The following is a 25374-nucleotide window of genomic DNA, read 5'->3' on the forward strand; positions in this document are numbered from 1 at the left end:
TTTTTTCAGTAATCTCTACACCCAATGTAGGGCTTGAACCCACAACCCCAAGATCAAGAGTCACATGCTCTACCAACTGAGCCAGCCAGGTGCCCCAATAACACTTGCTTTTAAAAAAAAACGAAACTTATTATAAAGCCTCAGAAACTTAAAGGGGGCATTGGCAAATGAGCAGAATACCCAGAAGTGGGTCCACCTGCATATGGAAATTTGGTATATCATAAAGGTAGTATCTCAAATACAGTGAAGGAAAGATGGACCATTAATAAATGGTGTTGGGGAAACTTCTTAGCTCTACAGAAAAAGATAAAACAGGATCTGATAAGTTCTAAATACAGCAGAGATTTATTTTTTTATTTTCTAAAGATTTTATTTATTTATTTGTTTGTTTGAGAGAGAGAGAGAAAGTGAGAGAGAATATGAGCAGAGGGAGAGGGAGAAGCAAGCTCACCCCTGAGCAGGGAGCCTGACTATGGGCTTGATCCCAGGACCCTGGGATCACAATCCAAGCAAAGAGCAGATGCTTAATTGACTGAGCCACCCAGATGCCCCAAACAAAATACAGCAGAGATTTAAAGATAAAAATTAAACCATACATGTCCAAAAGAAATCATAGGTAAACTCTTCTATACTCAGGAATGCAAAATATTTCCCTAACTAGGAATCAAAATCCAGAAACTAGGGAAAAAATATTGCTAAATCTGACCATGTAAAATTTTAAAAACAGAAAAACAAAAACCTCCATGCTAAAAAACACCATAAACCATGGAAAAAGACAAATGGCAAATTGGGAAAAAATATTTGCAACCTGTATCTCAGATAAAGGTTTCATTTCCTTAAAGTATTTGTTTAAAAATACAGAAATAAGAGGCCATCTGCCCCATAGGAAAATGGGGAAGATAAATGAACACACATTTGAAGAAAAAGAAATGCAAATGGTCCTTAAACATGAAAAAATGTTCAACCTGCTTGGTAATAAAAAGATGCAAATTAAGTTTCACAAAGATATTTCTCATCCAGCAGAACAACAAACACACTGGCTAGAACCTCCAACATGAAGTTCAACAGAAGCGGTTAAAATCAACTTCTGGTCTCATTCTCCATTTCAATATTTCACCATTAAGTATGACATATGCTTTTTGTAGATACCCTTTATCAGATTGAAGAAGGTCCCTTCTTAGTTTGTTGAGAGTCTATATTTTTATGACAAATAATTGTTTCATTTCATTAAATGCTTCTGCATCTGATGCAACGTGGGGTTTTCCCCCCTTTATTCCATTAATGAGGTGAAATACATTAATCTTCAAATGTTAAACTGATCTTGTATTCCTGAAAGGAATCCCATTTGATCATGATATACTATCCTTTCCTACATATTGCTGGATTTGATTTGCGATACTTTTCTAGGATGTCGGAGTCTATGATCATGGGAGCTAGCAGCTTTTAATCTTCCTCTTGTAATGTCCTTGTTACATTTTGGTATTAAAGTTCTGATGCCCTCATAAAATAAATTTGGCGGTGTTTCTGCTGTTTCTGTTCCTTGGAAAAGTTTGAGTAAAATGGCATTATTTCTTTATTATCATTTTTTATTTTTAAGTAATCTCTACACCCAACGTGGAGCTCAAACTCATAACCCTGAGATAGTCTCATGCTCCACTGACTGAGCCAGCCAGAGGCACCACCTCCACTTTTTAAATTTATTAAATGGTGTTATTTAAATGTTTGAAGGAATTCACCATTGGAGCCATCTGGGCCTGAAGTTTCCATTATGGGAGGCTTTAAACTACAAATTCAATTTCTTTAATAGATATAAAAATCTTCAGGTTTTATTCAGAGTCTCTTTATCTTCTTTTTTTTTTTTTAAAGATTATTTATTTATTCATGAGAGACACAGACAGAGAGAGAGGCAGAGACACAGGCAGAGGGAGAAGCAGGTTCCATGCAGGGAGCCTGATGCAGGACTCGATCCCAGGACTCCAGGATCACGCCCTGGGTCGAAGACGGCGCTAAACTGCTGAGCCACCCAGGGATCCCCTCTCTTTATCTTCTTGAATAAATTTTTGGTAAATTGTGTTTTTTGAAAACTTCATCCATTTCATGCAAATTTTCACATACTGCCTTTTCTATAACTAACTGTATCTAAAAGTAACCCAATAGTTGATGAGGAAATGTGTTTTTGTGTCTAAAAGAATTCAACTTTTAAAGGATTTGTTGAAAAATAAATGACCAGTTTAGAATCTCACTATTTTGTAACCCCAAATGAAATCATAGGTCTAGGCAGTCATTATTAATGGCTGCTCAAAATGTTCCAGCGATAAGCTGATGGGAAGTTTTATAATGGTTGATTTAGGCTGACACTATTTGAACCCACCGATCAATTTTAATGCTCCCCAAAAAGAAATAACCAGAAATTATGTGTCACCTCTTGCAATACAACGCAAAGTACACACCACTCTATCTATGAAATGTTCTTGGCTCTCCTGCAACCAAATCAAACCTGAATCTAATTATGTCTGTTTACTTAACTCAGTTGACAGGTAAGACAGGAGCCAAAGGAACATGTTAAATGACACAGCAAGAATGCAACCAGGAACATCAAAATATAGGAAGTTCTAGGAAAATGATGTGGTTTCTTCAACAAATAAATTATTTTTTAAAAAAGGAGCTGCAGACTATAAATTAAGATAATTAACAAATTTAACAGCAACCAGATACAATGTGTGGACCCTGTTTACTGACTTAAGAATACCTACTGTAATAAAAAGAAAAAAAACCCCTTAAGATCATTAGGGAAATTTGAATACTGATGGGATATTTCATACCATAATGGGATTATTGTTATTTTTTTGTACAATAACAGTAATAGTTTTTTTAAAGGGTCTTTATCTTTTAGAGATACATAGAAAGTGTTTACTGGTAAAATGATATATCTGGGGTATATTTCAAAATAATTGCAGGGAAGAGGGTGGTTATAATAGTGGGAGAGTATAGCTGAAATAAGATTGGCTATGTTAATAACTGGAAATTAAGTGATGGGTACATGGGTTTTTTTTTTAATATTGTTCCCTCTACTCTTATATATTTTTAGCAATTTCCACAATAAAGTTTTAAAAAAATCCTAACAGTGCTGGAAAACAAAGGTGCCATTCACAGACAAAAATGTGAAATTGGAAACATTTGAAAGCAGATGGGATCAGAAGAGAAGTCAGAGGACAGGAAACCACAGATTAAGTCATCAGAAGGGTTCTTGCCAAAGCAGCCTTGAGAAAAGGGAGCAGGGAAGTATGCCCTTCCAGAGTTATAGATTTTCAATTGACTTGAGTTGGAACAATTTCTCTCAACTGGCCCTTTTCTTCCCCCTCACCTGAACAGAATGCTGATCAGAAAAGTCTAAGAATGTTCTCTGAAGAAACTGGTCCTCAAGAGGTGAAAACCTGAGTTAAGTAGAATTAGCACTGTGCCAAGGGCAGGGACTAGAAAACAGAGAACAGGCTCCACCCCTCGAGCTGCCCAATAAGTTCTCCATGGAATTGTGCTTGCCTACTACTCCCTGTCCTCCCATCCCCACTCCACACCTACAAGGAAGGCCTCTTGCAGCTACAATCTGTCCTCTTTTTTTTTTTTTTTTTTAATATTTATTTGACAGAGAGAGAGAGCAAGAGGGGGAGGAACAGAGAAAGAGAATCTCAAGTAGACTTTGAGCTGAGCATGGAGCCTGACACAGGGCTCAATTTCATGACCCTAAGATCATGACCTGAGTCAAAATCAAGAGTTGGTTGCTTAACTAAATGTGCCACACAGGCACCCCCAACCTGTCCTCTTGAGATGAATCTGCTAAAGCAGACCTGCAGAGCTACAAAGAAAATCCATGCCAGCTATCTATATTAATCAAAGCAATACTTTTGTTCGTTAATACAAACTGAAGCTTAAGAATTGCTAGATCCTTGAGAAAAAACCAACCCACGACAGAAAAGTAAAATACAAAAAGTGGATAGATTGCAGTGAAAAAGAAAGTAGCAGAGATACAGAAAAGGATTCTTAGGAAATGAATGAACATTAGTTATTAACCTAAATATTTTATTTTTATTTTTTTTAAAGATTTATTTATTTATTCAGAGAGAACGAGAGAGAGGCAGAGACACATGCAGAGGGAGAAGCAGGCTCCATGCAGGAAGCCCAACGCGGGACTCGATCCCAGGTCTTCAGGATCACACCCCGGGCTGCAGGCGGCGCTAAACCACTGCGCCACCGGGGCTGCCCTAACCAACATATTTTAATGAACAGGCTAAATAATATGCCTGAAAGACCAAATTGGTGGGCTGGAAGTAAAATTAAGGAACTATCCTAGAATATAAAGCAAAAAACAAACAGAAAATATTAAAAAGTTATGAAGGAAAAATCTAGAAACTCCAACATCTAACTAATCAGTATTCCAGAAGTAAAGGATAGATAGGATGCCAGGGAAGAAATAATCAAAAGTATTATTATAATAAGATTTGCAAAACACACTGATGGGGGTATGCCAAAGGAACACAGAAGCCCCCAGAAAAAGCCCCCAAAGGACACAACAAGTAGAACAAAATGAAGTAGTATTGCATTAGAGCCCAAGGCATAAAATAAACTTCCATGAGTCTTTACTGATATAAATGACTAAATAAATTAATAAGCAGAGGAGAAAACACTTACCTCCTTCCTGTGCAGAATTTCAAAGAATTCATGTAGATAGGCCACTTTAAAGGAGGCATAGCATAATTCCTCCGTCTTTAAGTGTGGAGCTGAACACAATGACTGCCTTTCCAACAATGCAGTAATGGAAAGAGCTTGACAGTGGAGAAACCTGACTAACAGCCAAGCCAGGTGATCCGGGCACCATCAGCAGTAAGTCATGTTGATAGTATGAATCCTCGATGTGACATGATGAAAATGGCACTTTACCTCTGTGATCTTCTGCCTCAAAGCCCAAGTCTGAAAAACTGTTACACCAAGAGAAGCTTAAGGAAATCTTGACAACTAAATGTCGTGTGCTATTCTGGATGGGGATGGGGGCACTGGGGGGGGATATTGGGTAAAAACCAAATCTGAATATAGTCTTTAGCTAATAATAATGTATCACCCTTGGTTCAGTAATTGTACTGAACATACCACAGTAACATAAGATGTTAATAATAGGGAAAACTGTGGTGGCCTGGGGGAGATATATGGGAACTCTGTGCTATCGACTCAATTTTTCTATAAATCTAAAATTATTCTAAAAAATAAAGCCTATTTGAAAAGTACAATTTGCTTAAGCAAAAGACATGAATCTTCAGAATGAAAGAAACTAAAGAATGCTGAATATAATGAGAGATAAACATTGTCTTTCATTTTCCATGATTCTGAATCCCTCCCTCTCATATTTACTGAGCACTTATTTTGGGGCTCTCAATCTCATAATCTAGGCAGTGAGTTTAGACTCCTCGTACTGGCCTTGTTTTTTATATATTAGCAATGTGTATCTTTTCTGCAACAACAGCACACAGCAAAAGGACACTACCATGGATTTTTAAGGCTCTCTAGAGGCACCTGGGTGGCTTAGTAGTTGAGCATCTGCTTTTGGTGCAGGTCGTGTGATCCTGGAGTCCTGGGATGGAGTCCTGCATCAGGGGGGACTTTCACAGGGAGCCTGCTTCTCCCTCTGCCTATGTCTCTGCCTCTGTGTGTCTCTCATGAATAAATAAAATCTTAAAAAAATAAAGCTCTCTAATTCAGGTTTTTAAAACTCACATTTAGAGACAAATTTATGAAACTTCAAAACTCCAAGGAAAGAGAAAAAAATCTACAAAACTTTCAAAGAAAAAAATACAAAAAAGGTTACTCAGAAAGGTTCCAAAGCCGACTGACATCACACATCAGATAGTAGAATACAATGGAGCAGTGTCTTCAGAATTCTAAGGGAAAAATATTGTCAATCTTAAAGTATATGAAATCAAAAGGTATTTTAAGCATACAAGAACTCAGAAAGTTTACCTCCCACACCTGTAAGAATTACTCAAGAAAATAGTTCAGCCAAAAATATAACTAATCCAAGAAAGAACACATAAGATGTAAGAAACAGTAGGTGCTGAGTCTGTCCCAGATTGGGGTGGGGGCGGGAGGGTTTGAAGGCAAATGAAAAGAGGCTTTATTACATCTTGAGGCTTGGAGACTTTTTCACCAAACGGTGACGTTTTATAAACATTTCCTTTTCTGTGGCTCTAATCCCACTGCTTGACTTTACATAGAATATTCATTTAAAGGTACATTGCAAATTCTGTTCATTTTTCCTTTTGAAGTATGATTACTGATAGATTTACTTTTACCATCTCATTTTATGCTTCTTGTTTACTTTCTCTATGCTTCTTTTCCTGCCTTTAGACTGAATTGCTTATTGGTAAGTTTGAAATGTACTTTGTTCACAATTAATAATTCATTTAAGAAATGCTTTAAAAAAAAGATTTTATTTATTTGAGAGTGCAAGAGAGTAGGCACGAACAAGGAGAAAGGGCAAAGGGAGAGGAAGAAGCAGGCTCTGCGTCATGAGGCTCAATCCCAGGACCCCGGGGATCCTGACGGAGCCAAAGGCAGACACTTAACTGGGCCACCCAGGCACCCCTAGGGATTCCTCTTACAATTTTAATATGCATGCACAAAGTATGAGCTTCATCAATAGGTTTTGGAACAGGGACGCCTGGGTGGCTCAGTGGTTGAGGCCAGCCTTTGGCTCAGGGTGGGGTCCCGGAGTCCCCGGATCGAGTCCCACATCAGGCTTCCCTCGAGGAGCCTGCTTCTTCTCTCTGTGTCTCTGCCTCTCTTCCTGGGTCTCTTCTCATTAATAAATAAAATCTTAAAAAAAAAAAAGTTTTGGAACAATACAAGAACTTGATATCACAAATCCAAATATTTTAGTTCTACGTTCATTTTACTGCCCTCCCACCCCCAAGTAGACATAAGTATTATTTTGTACATGCAATGTTGGCTTAGATTTACCCACTGTAGTGAAGCCTGTTGGTGTCTCGCCTAGACCCCTTTTATTGGGCCATTAGACCTACTGCCTAGGCGGCAGTATTAGCTGCTGATGGCTTGATGGTTACACCATTCTCCTGAGAATTGCTCTCAGCAAGACAGTGTATCCCTGGCCAAGAGGTTACCCATCCCAACCCCTAAGGGCAGACTGCAACCAGTACCTGGCTGATAATGGGGATACAAAAAGCCAGCTCCCTTGCTACAATGGAGGACAATTTAGTGGACCACTATTAGTTTTCTATTGCTGCTGTTAACAAATGATCACACATACAGTGGCTTGAAACAACACAAATTTATTATCTTACAGTTGTGGAAATAAAAAGTCCAACATGGCTCCCACAGAACTAAAATCAAGGTGTAGGCAGGCCTATGTTCCTTGTTGGAGGTAATAAGGGAGAATGTGTGTTCTTGCCTTTCCTAGCTTCAAGAGGCCACCAGTATTCCTTGGCTCATGGCCCCTTTTCTCCATCTTCAAAGCCACAACATAGCACCAGTCTGATCACATCCCTTTCTCATACTCTTTCTTTTGCCTCCTTCTTCCTATCCTAAGGACTCTTGTGATAACACTGGGCCCAGGATACCACAGAATAACCTCTTGGAGATTGGCTGATTAGCAACTTTGATTACACCTGCAACCTTCATTCTCCTTTGCCACATAACCTAATGTACTCACAGGTTCAGGGGGATTCAGATATGAAGATCTTTGGGAGGCCATGATTCAGCCAGCCACAGTGCCCTTGAAGCTCCAGAGCTCTTTGCAGGTTCAGGCTAAGGTAGATTCCAGGTGAACCCATTATAAAAGGTCCTATAGGAGGTTGTGTCCTTATTCACCAGTAAACAATATTCATCATAGCAATGTATAAAACTTTATAGTCATGTAAGGAGTTGCTCCTACACGCATGCAAATAGGAAGGTGTTCTAGAACTAAATCCACATCTACCATAGTAGGAAGTCCGAGTCAAGTCATTTATCGTAATACAAAGTCTAAGAAATGTGGTTGTAGTAAATACCAAAAGAAACAACCACTATATTTGAAACTTCTCTGAGGAAAGAGCCACGAAGTTGGCAAAAGGTAGAGCAGAGAAGTGCTTCCTTTTTTAGAAACCTGATTTGTAGTCAAATACTATTTGACTTCTTTAACTATATGTACATTATTTTCACAAAAACAACTTAAAAAATAAATTCAGTGAATGAAGCAAACCTATCACATTCCTATTCCTAGTTCTAAAACAAACCTTTTGCTAACTACAAATTAACATGTACTCATCATAAAGCCTTAAGATGACATAAAAATGTTGAAAATACAACATGAAAATCCTATACATATACCAAACTCTCAGGGACAGCCTCTATGAGGATCCGTGTGCATACATACTTATGCTCACAGGTTAAGAGTTTTTCAAAAAAGTGGGATCACACTGTTTGCAACCTGATTACATCACTAACGTGTGGATCTGTCCAGATCAATTTATACAGCTCTTTCTCTTAATAATTGTACAAAATTCTGTCGTTTGAATGTTCCATTAAAAGTAATATTTTTAAAATAATAATAATTTAACAAAACTCAGGAGACCTGAGGGTGGCAGGGAAGAGATAAGTCCATTTCCTCATCTTTAATTACAGGGAGTTAGCAAATATTATCGAAGGTGGGAAATAAGGATAGAAAAAAAGTGTGATATTTAAAGTAATAAAGGCATTTACTAGAAACATTATATTAGCTAACAAAAAAAAAAAAGAAAGTGGATGTGCACAGGATTTCTTAACTCTCAGAGTGGACATTCAATATATACTAGCCAAACTTAGACAATAAAATATAAAAATATATTAAAATGTATATAAAAAGAGCTTTTAATAATCATTGTCTCATAAAAAGGGATGAGGGTGGGCAGTTATATCTTTGTCATCATAAATGTACCTACCACTATAAAAAAGCTATTCATAATATGTAACTGAAAATAGCTATTTATCAAACAGTACATAAACTATGCTCAATTTTTATACAAAATACATATAATGTGTTCACACATAGGTAGAAAAGACTCTAAAGGCTCCATACCAAAATACAGACAATTTTCTCTAAGTCCATCATGTTATGAACATTCTTTTTTTATGAACATTCTATATATTCTTTATGCTGATATATTTTTCTATAATGAGCATATTTCATTTATATTAAAAATAAGAAAACATTAAAAATAATTTTTTTGTGAGGGGGGGAGGTTTGGGGAGCACTATAAATAAAAAATAAAGATCAATCAAAATGTCCTTGAATTACATCTTCCAAAGCCTAGGCCACAAAATATCTGTATTCCATACACTCAAGTTTAACTACATCTCTGTTTTTATGTCCTCAAACATAAAAATTCCCATTTTATTTTATTTATTTATTTTAAATACCCATCTGAGACAAAGGCAGGCTGTCAGCTTTTCACTCCAACTAAGCCCCACCAAGTCATTTCTGATGGAGCCTCTGATTTACTGGACTGCTACCCAGAAAAAGCTTCCCATAGGTTGACACCAACTCTAGCACAGTAATATGCTTTCCACATATTCATTCACCCATTCACAACATTAACCAAATACCTACCTTGAGCAAAGCATTACACAGCGTGTGTCACAAGTTAGAGATTGATTAACACATATGACTGCCCCGAGTAGCATATAACCTTGTGGGGAGATGGTGCAGACATGAGACCGAATAAAGGGCACTAACGCAGAAACGACAGTATGGAGAGCACGGGTATTATTTTGCATTTGTATATAAACATTTTCAAACATATCAACATATACTTGGAAATGTATAGGTAAAAATGAAGTGCTATCTTTCTCAGTTCTCATTCACGTTTTGACTCGGAAAAGTAGCCATCCCTAATACTTATTTGCCACTAATCATATGCCAGGTTCTCCTATACTATAATAGAGCTTTTATAGAGGATGATTCGAGCCCCTATTTGAGGGCAGACATTTCTGTGCCCCCACTTTCCTAGTGTATCAAGCACAGAGCAGACATTGTAAGTATTTCCAAAATGAACTGACTGAGCCAGCTACTAGAGCTCCCCACAGTTGCCTACCCCACTGTAGTCAATGGAAGCATCACAAGGATAGGGTACATGGAAGCGTGGCCAAGGTTTTCTACCTAACGTGGCATATTTTTCCCTATGATTCCACAGAAATGGAAGGCTTGGCAAGGATGAAACAGAGAAAAGCTCAACGATAAAACAAGTATTTATAAGCAAAATTGCTTCATATTAAGAAAGTCTGAGTTTTACTTAGCACTGTATCTGAGGCGCTAATGAGAGTAAAGGAAGAAGCTGAAGATCAATCCCCACGGTCAATTCTAAGGAGACTTGTGATAATGAAAGCACACAGATTGTAACCAATCCGGAATGTATGAAATGCCTCATGTTTACAATACACAAAATATATAATGGGGGCTTCCTATGGAAAGGAGATGGTCTGGATCCCTGCAGTCTTACAAATATGAAGACCCCAATATGTGTTGTTTTGCTGTTTTTCGAATTCTAACATAGAATTCTATGAATAAAATAAATAACACCGAGAGCTTTTCTGAGCACAGGAGCCTCTGAGAGAGCGTGAGGCAGCTTGGAAAAACAATCAACTGGCCTAGCATTCAACATAATGTCACCGAAACCTGAAAGCCTTAGCACTTACATCTCAGATTAGATGAGACAGACAATTCTCTTTAAGCTACAATTTCATAGTGACAGAAAATCACTGTCTTTCAGATAGTAAATTCATACCATACTACTAAGGATTTTAAAGTGATTTTTACCTCTTTGTGATGAAGAAGGGGCCAAAATAATAATTAGGATTTTTAGAAATGAGAAAAGAGGTTCACTTAAGGTTAATAAAATCAATCAGTGACCCAGCTACATGTACCTTCAAAATAATTAGTTCTGCCCAGGCTGCCAGGATAAATAAATTAATTAAAGAAGCTTATACACAAGAAATTTTTATAACTATAGATATCAAAAGAGAGAGAGAGAGAGAGAGAGAGTGCTTTAGACATGAGTATTTCCTTAGAAAGGCCTTCCTTGAAGCTGTTTACTAAACTTATAGAAGCAAAGTAAGAATTGCAGAAAACAACCACCTAAAAACTGGAATTAAATCTGTTTAATATTTTTAATCATTCTATTACTTCTAAATTCTTCCACAAAAGGGCATTACAGTTCTTTAGTTTATTGCAAACATATCTTAAAAAAAAAAGCCAACCATAATATTGAAGCTATAATACAAATTTTTAATTACGGGCAATATACTATAAAGCAAAATGAAGAACATTTTATTTAAATAAAACAAGGATAATATTTCACTGGAAAATATATCCAACACATTTTCTTTCTCTATAGATCTACATCCAATGGTGGTATTTTATAGGCTAATTTCAAAACAAATGCAAATTTTTAAAAAATACATGAAAGGCATGTTTTGCTCAGGAATACTATTGTACACATACCATATGGGTTGTTTTTACAGCAGATACTAGTTTGCCAAACTTCAATGGCAAAACACTAAGCTGAGTTTGGTATTATCCACCTAGTTGTTTCTTGCTGCCCTGGATAATCTGGCGGTGAGTAATATTGAGAAACCACCTTGTTGCCACCATTTCTCTTCTTATAGGTGACTCCACTGTGATAGACATTCATCTTCTTAAGATGCAAGGCCTAGCAAAAAGCCTCCCACAAATCCACTGGATATCACAATGTTCTGTTTGATAAATTCTGTTGCCTGAAACACAAGTTAAAACAAAAATACTCTTAATTGTGCTACAACGTGGATGAACCTTGAAAATGCTACACTAAGTGAAATAAGACAGAAAAGGGAAAACACTGCATGATTTCACTGACATGAATAGTGAAATTCATGGAGACAGAAAGTAGGACAGAGGCCAGCAAGATCTGGGAAGAGGGGTCAATTGTGGGAATGTTTGCTTAATGGTTTGAGTTTCTGTTTGGGATGATGAAAAAGTTCTAGTATAGTGGTAATAGCTACACAAAAGTGTTAATTCAGTACCTAGTGCTACTAAATTGTGTCATTTTAAAATAATTAAAATGGTCAATTTTCCATTAAGTGTATTTTGCCATAATAAGAAAAAAAATGATGCAAATTAAAGAAAAACACTCTACTTATTAAATCTGGTGCTAAGTAACATTCTCACAGCTGTTTTCCCCAATTCAATAAATATTTGGCAAAGATTCTTGTACACCTACTACTGCAGGTGCCAACCACCACACAAGATGCCAAGGCTGTCCATTATGATCTGAAGAAGCAGAGGGCCCCTGCCAGATCCAATAAGCTTCTTAGCTACTGAGATAATGTGTATATCAGTCGCAAAAATCTCTCAGGTAACAAGAAGCTGTAGGGCAGATATAAATGGTCCATTTAGCAAGTTATTAACACAGATTTAATAAATTCCCACAGCAGGCACAATGATATTTGTTAACAGTCCACTTGGCCAGCAAGAAAAAATGTACAAGATCAAATAAATATCACCTTGGTAAAATGCTTACCCCAAATAAAACCATGAAAAAGCAATCAGACAAAGCCAGACTGTGGGGCCTTCTGCCTACATGCTTCAAAAACGTTAGTATTATGAAAGATGGGGGGAAAACAAAAACAAAAACGAAACACAGATGACGGGACTGCTAAACACTAAAGGAGACTTCAGAGACAAGACAACCAATTGCAATATGTAATTCTTTTTATTTGTTTTTTAAATTTTTATTTTATTTAAAGATTTTATTTATTTATTCATGAGAGACACACAGAGAGGCAGAGACATATGCAGAGGGAAGAGAAGCAAGCTCCATGCAGGAGCCCGATGTGGGACTCGATCCTGGAACTCCAGGATCACACCCTGAGCCAAGGACAGATGCTCAACCATTGAGCCACCCAGGCATCCCTTAAAAATTTTATTTTTAAGTAATCTCTATGCCCAATGTAGGGCCTGAACTCACAATCCCCAAATCAAGAGTTGCATGCTCCACTGACTAAGCCAGCCAGATGCCCCAATATATAATTCCTAATTGGGTGAAACAAGGTACAAAAGGTATTTTAGGGAAAAATTTTAATATAGACTGTACATTAGGAAATATTATTGCATGATGTGAATCTGAGGTAGATTCATAAGAGTAACTGTAGTGGTACAGGAGAATATACATATGCTCAGAAGATAATGCTGGGGGAAAAATGTGTAAATCACATGTACATACACAGAGAGATAAAGCAAATGTTATAAAATGATTAGATAAATAGGTGAGGGGTATTTGGGTATTCACTGTATTTGTTCTTCAACTTTTCAAGTGGTCTGAAATTTTTCAAAATTACAAATTGGAAAAAAAAATTACAAATTGGAGGTATTAAAAGAACAGAACAAAAACAAAGGCAAGGAGTATTCAATTTAATTCTAAATAGAGGATAAGAAAAATACACATAAAAACATTAATAAAACTAATATATTAATAAAATACACACATTTTCAAAATATCTCAGCTCATGAAAAAAATATGTAGTTTTAGTTTTACCACACGCTGTCTACACATGTATACATTTGTAAAAGTGGAGGAAACCTTCTAGAAAAATAATATTATCAGCTTTTACATAGAGATGAAAGTAGGCAGAGAGACTGGCAGGTGAAACTATATTAACTACTAAAAAATAATAATAAAATAAATAAATTATTGATTTTTTAAAAAGTAATCTCTACATCCAATGTGGGGCTCAAACTCACAACCCCAAGATTAATAGTTGCATGCTCTAATTATGCTTGCTCTTCCACTCCACTCCACTGATTGATTTAAATAGTGGCTTGATCCCCAACTTTATTGAATACCCTAAACATGACCAAAAACACTCACTTTTTAGGAGAAGATAATCACTAGTCACCTTTTCAGGGAAGTAAAACCCATAAGGGAAAAAAGAAGCCAGGGATGCCTGGCTGGCTCAGTTGGTAGAGCATGAGACTCTTGATCTCAGGGTCATAAGTTCGATCCCCACAGTGGGCACAGAGATTACTCATTAAAAAAGAAAAGAAGGGCAGCCCAGGTGGCTCAGCGGTTTAGCGCCGCCTTCAGCTCAGGGCACGATGCTGGAGACCCGGGATCGAGTCCCATGCCGGGCTCCTTGCATGGAGCCTGCTTCTCTCTCTGCCTGTGTCTCAGCCTCTCTCGCTCGCTCTCTGGGTCTCTCATGAATAAATAAATAAAATCTTAAAAAAAAAAAAAAAAGAAAAAGAAGAAAGAGAAAAAAGGAGTAAAAAATGTACACTTACTTCTTCAATTATATTGTTGATTTCAGGTGCTGCCTTATTTGCTCGTTTCTTAATCTGTCTTTTTGCTTTGTTTACATCTTTTTCAACTCTCTTCCAGTCAATCTGCACATAGCCACTGTGACTGGCAATCTGCAAAAATATAATAAAAATGGTTAATTCTAAACCAACTAGGTTGTTGACAAATCTATCACCAAATATATGGACATTTAGATTTCAAGAAATCTATGAAATTTATAGGTAAGATATCACAATTTACTCATTTAACAAATACTGAGTGTCTACTCTGTGCCAGGCATTATTCTAGGCCCCCCAAACTACAGCCAACAGAGAGCTCTGCATCCATAAGGGAAAAAAAGATATTAAACATAATTAATTACTTAGATGTGATGAACACTACGTTAAGAAATGTATAGTAGTACATGATGGGAAGATTCCAAAAACTGTATTATAACTGTGTTATAATTCTATCAGAACATTTGGAATTTGGGAATTAGCTAAAAAGACAAAGAGACAATCCAAATTATACAGCTAATTAAAAAGTACCTCTTAATTAAACAGATGTTTAATTACAAGGGATCAGAAGCCAATCAGCTATTAGGTCACTAAACAAATCTAAAGTAGCTTGATAAAGGCTCTTTACTAACTCTGACTCTTTACTTAAATTAAGAATATTTTCTGGTAATCGCTTCCAAAAGTGGAATACAAAAGAAATATGCTCTACACAAGTTTCAAGCCATAAGTCCTTTTAATAAAACACTATAGCTAAATGCTTATTAACTATGGTATAAGCATATGGTATAGCCGAGACACTACAAAATCTGAACAGGAATAAAGCATGGTATGGGAGCCAGTACCATAAATTAGTCTCTCTTAATAATAAAATCAAAAAGTAAAGAATCACATTAGTAGTAAACAATTAAGCCATGTACACCATTACAAATCTCTTCTATCATGCTTATGCTTTCTTTGTTAACTTTGTAAGGCATCACTTGACTCTGAATCACATATAAAATACTTCAAATAATAAAAGTATCTGATTTTATAGAAGTAGGTCGACTAAGAATCTTAAGTTCCATTCTCGCTATGAATGACTCCACAGAAGAATTTATCTGCATTCCTTCCTGTATTTATTTACCTATTATCACTTCAAACTCCAGCCTTAGCTAAACAGTATGGTGATCAAATCAAATGGCAAGGGAAAGCTCTTCCCGGCAGTCCCTGACAGAGCAATTTGGGTCACAGGCATGGAGGTGATGATGAACCTTAGGGACCGTCCTGTACGTAGCAACTATAAACCCTGGCTAAAACACAGGGGCTCCAAAATTAACGAAAGTGAGCAGGTTTCAAGGGGAGTTAAAACTTTTAAGAAAGGAGCAATGTAAGGTGAGTTGCCCATTTTTCTGGTTTTATCCTGAGGGCAGGATGCACTTGTACGATGGCTAAAACTTTAATAAAAAACATGCCATCTTTTGGCCCAAAGAACCAGATGACATAGTCTATGACAGTAACAGCTGCAAGAAATGAGAAAGTCACATAAGGGGAGCCCCAAATTCTATGTGTAAGCTCTATCCAAGTCCTAAACCACACATTCATGGGGCAGAGCCATGCATTCCGGCCGAGGCTAAAAGAAATGAACTGATATTTAAGCTGCTACCCACTAAAGGTGAAACAGAGCTTACAATTTGAGTCTAACCAAGTTAATTGCCTGTGAAAATCAATATATCAACACTCTTTAGAGGAGAAAGACAGTATCCAGAGTTTCCACAACATAACATTCCCAATGCCCAGGATAAAATCCAAACTTACTTGATATAGGATAAAACAGGAAAATGTGGCCTAGTCTAAAAAGAAAATCAACAGATGCCAACGTTAAGATGACCCAGTTGTTGGAATTATAGGGACTTTAAAATAGCTATTACAACTATGCTCAAAAGGAAAAGGAAATTCCACTTGTAATCGATGAAAACACAAGTAATCTCACCAGAGATCTAGAAAATATAAAAAGAACCAAATGAAAATTCTAGCATTAGAAAATACAGTAGTTGAAATAAAATTTTTGGAAAAGGCTTAATGTCAAAAGGTAGATGACGGAAAAAAAGAATCCGTGAACTCAAAACTAGATCACTTAAAATTATACACTTTGAAAAAAAATTGAAAAAATAAGTGAACCAAACCTCAGGACATTATCAAAAAGCCTAACATACACATAAGCAGGGTCATGTTCAGCAAGAAAAGAGAAAAAGAATAGGAAGAAACAAATCTTTACAGAAATAATGGTCAAAGCCTTCCCAAACATGGTTAGACATATAAATTCACAGAATCAAGCTCAGTGAACTCCAGGTTATGACCTAACACCATTATGAAGTAACAATATTCCGGTGACACGGAATGGGAGGGGACAGAGGAACATAAAGCATGCAAATGTGAGGGATGGGCAGTGGGCAAGAAAAGTTCAATAAATGATAAGGTCTCATAGTCCATAACACAAAGCCAACAGTTATTACTCCAAACGGAAAGATCAAGAAATAGCCAATTAACTTGTTTAGGAAAAATAAATACCTTGAGAATCACCTAAGAGTTCACAAAGTTGCCTCAAGGGAGGTAGAAAATGGGGAAGGTGATAACGAGGGAGGCAGAGGATTACTCTAACCTATAATAAGCCCTGTACGCGTATTTGACCCTTTGAATTAGGGGCATATACAACTCCAAAAAAAAAAATAAAAATAAAAACAAAATTTTAAAGACTTATATTTCACTGTCTATTTTAAGATGGCAGTGTGCTAAATATCTACTGGAAAACACTTAACACTGAGTTACTAGAAAAGCTTTAAGTTCTAAGTAAATACATTCTTATCTTTAAAGTAAGGGTAACAAAAATATGGTAGTGGGCCTAAAGAACAATAGGCAATTAGCCTGAAAGCCATGTGTTACTTATTTCCTGTCAGTTTCCCTCTAGTAGATTTTCAAGGTAAGTCATATTTGGGGAGGCAGTGGTGGGAGGAGGGGCTGGTTTAAGGCAGATAGGTCCCATATTCTTCTGATTAGTGACTTCAAAGAATGTGGAGACCAGGTACAGCAAAGGAGAAGGTGGCAATGGCAAAATGTGAATCTGAATGGTGTGTATTGAGCAGATCGAAATGGACTTCTGCAAAACTAATGGAGTGGACTGAAATGTAGTAATTGTCTTCATTCAATGAGTATTTTTGGAAACTGCTCCAATCCAGTACCCTTTCCCACTAAACAGAAATGACAAACTTGAGTTTTCAAAATAGCTACAGAATTAAATATGTTCTTCATTCTATATAAACACAAATCAAAAGCAGCTTCAATATAATTGTCTTTTGTACAAAGGCTGCCATGTTCATCCAAAGGCCTAAATTTGATATTAACCATTTTCCTTTTTACCTCTTACCACAAGCAGTAGGCAATGACCCCTCATAATGCCACCAACAGAAAGAAAATATGTTTTTTAAAAAGCTGTTTGGTAAACAACTCAAAAATCTGTGCTTAACACATATGAACCCAGTCCCTTTGTACTTCAGGCAATGACACTGGTTATTACATGATCAATGGCTTTGGTGCTGAAGTCTAATTTTGGTTGCTATGAACATCAATCATTTAAAAAATCTGGTAGGACAGACCGTTCTCTGTATCTTCAATATTGCTGCTAACATTCATTCCCAGAGATTTTCAATTTTGGGATTTACTGTGTTTGATCTTCAGGGAAAGATATTTTTGGAAAAATATATGCCAAACAGACATGAATGCCAGACAATATCCTGATAAACATCCTGTAACCACGAAGCATTTTTAAACCTTATACTTAGAGGAACATGAACAAAACTAAAGTTTCAAATCCCCCTGCCTCAGAAATAAGATTATGGATGATTTTTTTAAACCCAATTTTCCACTTTTTATATTATTATAGTTCCCTAGTTGTAAAAAAAACGATGTTAGAAATTGCTAAGAGTGGGCAGCCCGGGTGGCTCTGTGGTTTAGTGGCGTCTTCGGCCGAGGGTGTGATACTGAAGACCTGGGATGGAGTTCCACGTCGGGCTTTCTGCATGGAGCCTGCTTCTCCCTCTGCCTATGTCTCTGCCTCTCTCTCTCTCTGTGTCTTTCATGAATAAATAAATAAAATCTTCAAAAAAAAAAAAAAAAAAAAGAGAGAAAGAAATTGCTAACAGCAATTTCCTCTGGGAAGGAAAACTGTATGGCTAGGATATGGGGAAAAGAGACCTTTTGAATTTTATATATTGTATGAATTTTAAATATAAGTTTAAAACGGTTAGGATGAAAAGGTTATATTAGGGATGAAATGTTTATTTTGCTGAAGGGATGTTTTAAGGGAAATTTGGATATGTAATAAAAAAAAATGAGGCACTTCAAACTTTAATAGTTGTCTTTTTTTACTGGGATCAAACTAAGTTTATAAAATGTAGACATATTAAAACTTGTCTTTCATGACAGATGTCAGCTTTCAAAATTCACTTTAGTTTTTCCATAAACTGATATCGAAAAGAAAAATCTCATCTTCTATTAAAATAGACAGGAATGCATGGCTAAACCTGACTTTCTCAGTTCCCAGGGGATACACATGTAAGCAGAGGCAAGGACCTAAGGCTCCGACATACCTGAAGAAGAAGAAAACCACCACCTACTGCAGTCGCGGCAAGCTTTCCAACTTTCTGGAACAAAAATCCTGCACACCTTTAATGAAAGAAATGACAAAAATGAGAACAACCAATGATGTACTAACCTCTCTCTCTTTTTTTCATTGCTTTCTAAATAAAATCTTAATTTCTTCCCATTTCTTTTGATCATATCCCTTATCCACTCAGAAACCCTCAGAGTTTCTCTTGTTTTAAAGGCAAGTCAAAAGTGGGCGGCTTAGGGCAGCCCAGGTGGCTCTGCGGTTTAGAACCGCCTTCAGCACAGGGTGTGATCCTGGAGACCTGGGATCGAGTCCCATGTCAGGCTCCCTGCATGGAGCCTGCTTCTCCCTCTGCCTGCGTCTCTGCCTCTCTCTCTCTCATGAATAAATAAATAAAATCTTAAAAAAAAAAAAAAGTGGGCGGCTTAGTCTGTGAAGCATCTGCCTCTGCCTTCGGCTCAGGTCATGACCCCAGGGCTGGGAGTCAGCTTCTCCCTCTCCCTCTGCAGTTCCCCCTGCTTGTGCTCTCTGGCTGTCGCTCTCTGTCCAAATACATAAATAAAATCTTTTTAAAAAATGCACAATCATCTAGCATGCCTGACTGGCTGTCAGTAGAACATGCAACCCTTGATCTTACTTGATCTTATTAGCAGCATCATAAATTCAAGCTCCATGTTGGGCCTAGATCTTACTTAAAAAAAGAAAAAAAAGCACAATCTAAACTGTGAGATGCTTCAAAATGAGGGATGGAGAGGAGGGGAATTTTTTTTTAAGATTTTATTTATTTATTCATGGGAGACAGAAAGAGAGAGAGAGAGAGAGAGAGAGAGAGAGAGAGAGAGAGAGGCAGAGACACAGGCAGAGGGAGAAGCAGGCTCCATGGAGGGAGCCTGATTCTGAACTCGATCCCGGGACTCCAGGATCACGCCCTGGACCGAAGGCAGGAGCTAAACTGCTGAGCCACCCAGGTATCCTGGAGGAGGGGAATTTATAGGAAAAAAGATTGGCTACTGAAATAATGTTGAGTACTCAGGGCCTCATTATACTCTTCCTTCTACATTTGTTTAAGTTGAAATTCTCTGTAATAAAAGTGATTTTTTTTTTCTTAATGCAGTCAAGATGCTCCATACACCTGGCTAATCCCCACTGTAACTAAACCTTCTGCTCCAATCCCATTAGTTTCCAAACAGGTCATCACACTGCTCAAGCTATTAATCTTCCTGCTTCTAGGGGTTTCTACCTAACTCTGCCCATCTGAAGCTTTTCTACCCTTTGAGGTCCAGCTGAAGTTCCACCTTCATGACATTTAAGCCCACATTTCTTTTTTTTTTTTTTAAATTTTTTTCTTTATTTATTTATGATAGTTACAGAGAGAGAGAGAGAGAGAGAGAGAGGCAGAGACACAGGCAGAGGGAGAAGCAGGCTCCATGCACCGGGAGCCTGACGTGGGATTTGATCCTGGGTCTCCAGGATCACGCCCTGGGCTAAAGGCAGGCGCTAAACCACTGCACCACCCAGGGATCCCTAAGCCCACATTTCTCATTGCTTCCTTACCTATATCTATCTCTAATTAAACCCATTTTGTTTCATCTATCCTGTAAGAACGTCAGTCCATACTTCTTTTGTGATTCTTTCAGTGAGCTCATATTCCCTTAACTATTCCAGATTCATATTGTGCAAAAGAATCCCAGATTTCTAACTGTAGCCTGTACTGAATTGAACAGTGCCTGCCAACCCCCAATTCATGTCCTTCCCAGAATCTCAGAATGTGCCTTTATTTGGAATAAGGGTCCCCAAGGATGTAATTAGTTAGGATGAGGCCATACTGCAATAGGGTGGGCCTTAAATCCAGTATGACTTAATCTAATACATCACAGAGACACACAGAAGGAAGACAGCCATGTGATGGCACAGGCAGAGATTGGAGCGATATGTCTACAAGCCAAGGAATGCCAGGGTTTGCTGCCAACCACCAGAAGCTAGGAAGAGAAGCAAGGAGCCGATTTTTCCCTCTGAGCCTCCAAGAAGGAACCAACTGGGCTGACACCTTTCAGATTTCTGGCCTCCAGACCCATGAGAATAAATCTTTTGTCTTAAGCCACCTAGTTGTGGTACTTTGTTATGATAGCCCTAGGAAACTAATACACCTTCATAAATGGAAAATTTCCATTTCCATGGGCTTCTCAGGCACACAGGATGACATATTCAAAATGCCCCAAAGGCAAAAATCATCTTTCCAACCAAATCAACTGTTGCTAAGGTCCCAAATGTAAGTGACAGCACCATTCTCTAGGTTTGCCCCCTCAAGTTCATCTCAGACTCTGCCTTCTTCATCACCTTTGGGGTCCAACTGATTGCCAATTCTATATATTCTATTTCCAAAACACTCTTTGACTCTTCTTTCCATTCTCAAGGACATCATTAATTTGCTTCCAGACCACTAAGGGTCCTCTAGCTAGTCTTCACACCTCCCATCTCTCCTAGCAATCATCCATCCTGATATGTCTTATCATCAAAAACCTATAACTACCTAGAGCTGCATATAATCTCTTTAGCCTCCCATGCATATCCTGAACCTGATAGGATTCTCCTTAATGCATTCCACAATATTATTACAGAGTACAGAGTCTGCAATGTTAACTGGTTAAGTTAATGCCTATTAACCATTCCTCCTTAACACATGCCATGAGAGTACATCAGTTTTCTACCTTAAGAAAATTGCAAAAATTTACTGCACTGAGTCTAAAGTCATTGCAACAAACCACCCATGTAATATTGGAGTCCTATTACACAGCTCCTGAGCCGACGACACCTGGCTGTAACCCAAACATACATATTACTATAAAGACCACAGCCGCCAGTAGGGGAGTCAGCAACAAAGGCTCTGATGGGGGAGGGGGGGAGCAGCAGCCAAGTCACAAGTACATCCCAGAGACCATGTCTCACAAGCATGTCTATCCTTTGCTTAACAGCATGAGCCACCAAAATTAAGCTACTAACTTCCCCTGCTCTGTCTCTAGGCTTTCCAAGCAAACTTCTGCCAATTATGGGGCTTCTCACCAAGTCTGGCCTACAAGGAGAATGCACACAATGTGATAATTCTATTGCTTAATTATTCTTTTAGTGTCTTTTAAGATGGGGCTTTAGGCCCAGACTCCCATTAACCAATCAGCCATGGCACCAACGTGTGAGCTTATGTGAGCAGAGCACCAGACTCCATTATGGAGGATCAAGGTACAAACTATCTGTGGAGGATCAACTGAAAAACCAGGGCCCTGACCAGGCATCTCTCTTCTCGTTGCAGGTCTTATCATAAGCAGCATTAATAAACACACATCATGAAGAAATACTGTACCTTTGCATCACAGAATCTTCACAATGCATGTTTCTACCATAAAATAGCATTTACAAAAAGGCATAAAGGAATGAACCATTGTTCTAAGGTACATGTAAAACACAAATAAAAAAGTGTAACGCTTATCAAGTTTAAATATGTAAATATTTAATGTAAGATAAATTTAACCTAGAACTAAGGGAAAAAAATGATTACTCACAAGCTAAGCACTCCCACAAACGTCAAAAATCCTCCACGATCATGAACATTTTCAAGATAAAGGGCCATACTTGTTTGACCCTTGTTATTTGGCTAATCTTTTATTCCAAGAATAACAAGTTGATCTACAGTAGCAATCATGTCATCATGCAGCCCAAAACATTAATTGGTTAGTTAGGTTAATGCTTAACTGCTTCTCCTTAATGCATTCCACAATATTATTACAGAGTAAGCAATTGATCCTTCAATTCCAACTCTTCTTCAAAGTATTATAATAATCCAAATTAGTCCACAAAAATCAACAGAACCATTTGATTCACAATAATTTTCATTGAGAATTTTACACGGCTTTCTACAGGGCTGACAATCCTAGAGACCAATTCTACTGTGGGAGTCCTCAAAGGTCTTTCCAGTTGTTAGCATTGCACAAGTAAAAATTATTTACATATAATTGGATCTTCCTTTTTACCCACTCTCACTGAATCAGATACACTACATTTGCTAAATGTGAGAAGGTGGAAAGTACATAAAGAATCAAAGGAAGGGAGAGGAGGGACCAGGGGAACAAGTGGTGGGCATGGGGAAGCCAATCACCAAAACCACTGTCTCCAGACTGTAGATCACACCAATCATATCACAGAGAAAAGCCTCAAGGTAGAGCTCTTCTGGGATTAACAGTGTAAAACCACTGAATGCGCTCAGTAACTGGCCTGTTTATGGAAGGGCAGCAGCAAGGCTGCCAATGAAATCTAATGAAAAAGATGTTGTTCTCACCAGCCAGTCACTCCACCCATTACAATCTGGGTGGCTACCGAGTATTTTTCAACCATAGGTCCGGAACTGTGGCCAAACACTCGATTCCACCAATGGTGTCTTCTTGCATACTCAGTTAAATCCAACACTTCATAAGACTCGTCATCGCTTTCATACTCTTCAAAATACAAAATGGAAAAAATAAATTTAGAGTTAACCAAAAGTCAGAAAGGTCCTTACATTTTTAAAAAATCTGTCATTAACTGTTACTTTTTGGCCTACAGCTAAAAATGCCCAGATGGAAACCTTAGGTTGTTAAACCCACACCTGAGACTAGGGCCTCAAGAGTAAAAGGGCCTAGCATCTCCCTTCCAAAGGCCCAGGGACCGGCCTAGAGGCCGGAGCCAGAGCCACGTCAGAGTTACACAGAAGTGAGGGGTCGCCTCCCCAAATGGCAGTAAGGTCAGGTCAGACTTTCACGGCATAAACGGTCGCCCCCAAATCTCAGTCGGGTCAGGGCCCGAGCTAGAGATCCATTTTCATCAGTGGGACAAAGAGGGGGTCCTCCACTGACAGAAGCGGTTAGGGGCCTGGCAAGATGAAATTACTTGAGTAATTCATCAGAAAGGCCAAAAAGCACGTCTGAAGATGGAAATGAAGGGCCAGAGGGGAAGGTAAGGCAGGAAGCAGGGCTGTGTTAGGGTCGGGGGTCGCTCTCCGCCAGAGTTCAGCCGTAAGAGGAGGGAGTCTAGTTCTAAAGGGGTGCCTCCAAAAAAGAGCCCCTGGAGCCCTGGGGCAGGGGAAGAAGAGGTGCCCCCGGGGGCAAGGTCGAGAGCTGTGAGCCACGTCCGAGATACTACTTCGGGCCCCGGCCGCTCACCTTGGGGAGGGGGGTTCCGGGTCGCCATGATACCGCCGGCGGCCTGCTCTGAAGGTGGTCCCCACCCGCCCTCCTCTCCCCACTACTTTAAGAGACCTTCTAGGCCCAGGTGAAAGTCTATGGTCTCTTTTTTCCTCCTCCCCTTTCAGGCGCGTTGTGCCGTCCCCGCCCCTCCTCTCAGCGCAGGATTTTCCGCGCAAGCGCAAGCCTCCGGGTGGGAAGCGTGGGGGAGGGAGGGGAGCCGCCGCGCGAGGGCTTGTGGGAAGTGTAGTCCGTTGCCCTCCGCAATCCTCGCTTCCCACCCCACCCCCATCGCTTCTAGAATCTCAGTAACTAAATTTTGTAATTCTGTTTTAAAGAGCCTCAAGGCTGGAGGAGAGGCGGCGTCACATGATGATATAAAGCGAAAAGCAGCTTGGCATGCTCAACACTGTACCAGAATGCAAGCGCCTGAGAAAAAAGGCTTTTAAAGGGAGATAAGAGAAACCGTGTTTCAAACCGCACTTTTTGTACGGAGGCAAGGGCACCACAACAGATGGAAAATTTTTGTAACGTGCTGCTGCTGGGAACGGGAACCTGTTTATCCGCTCCCTCTCCACATGTTTCCTGCCAGGAACCCAAGGGAAGTAGAGAAAGGCCTAGGGACTGACCTGACACGATGTTCAAGAGGACATAATTTTTTTTTAGCATCATTTTTATTATTTAAATCTGACAGAGGAACGAGGTCAAGCTCTTCACCCAGAAGCCCCACCAGATTCGAAAACCGTATTGATTACCAAGCAGCTAACTCAGGCTCATATAAACCGGTCCCTAAATCTGTTTCGAACTTGCAGGACACCTGCATTTGCTGTACAATTAAAAAAAAAGCCCTCTCTGCACTTGTTTTAATGGAAAAACAAGGAATTCCGGTATAGGTTGTGTAGGGGCGCAGGGCAAGCTGCCCCCAAATGTACTGCGCTGGCATATTGATTATTTTGAATTGAATCCACCCAGGAAACAACCTGGTACAAGTACACTCAGACCCTCCTTTGTCCCCCACTGAAAGCAGGAAATAAATTTCCCGTGTGAAAAATGCCCTCCCTGTACTAAGTAAAAAGACGTCCTTATCACCAGAGATAGGAACTTTAAAGTGGAGAAAGCTGGAGAAACGAGCCTTGTTATTTATTTATTTTTCCTAATCTACTACCTCACTCAGCCCAAAT

The 25374-nt window shown here is 38.6% G+C and overlaps 1 protein-coding gene across 1 annotated transcript; it reads right to left on the reverse strand.

Moving 5' to 3' along the window:
* Positions 1-11160: 11160 nt before the first annotated feature.
* Positions 11161-24368, reverse strand: FUNDC1 (FUN14 domain containing 1). The gene is made up of 5 exons (XM_026012248.2): positions 24173-24368; positions 23314-23470; positions 18967-19042; positions 14333-14461; positions 11161-11790 (listed from the first exon to the last, which is right to left on the reverse strand). The coding sequence occupies exons 1-5, from the start codon at positions 24198-24200 to the stop codon at positions 11713-11715; spliced, it is 468 nt and encodes a 155-aa protein (XP_025868033.2). The 5' UTR covers positions 24201-24368; the 3' UTR covers positions 11161-11712.
* Positions 24369-25374: the final 1006 nt, after the last annotated feature.

This window comes from Vulpes vulpes, chromosome X (assembly GCF_048418805.1).
Source record: "Vulpes vulpes isolate BD-2025 chromosome X, VulVul3, whole genome shotgun sequence".
NCBI classification, from domain to species: domain Eukaryota; kingdom Metazoa; phylum Chordata; class Mammalia; order Carnivora; family Canidae; genus Vulpes; species Vulpes vulpes.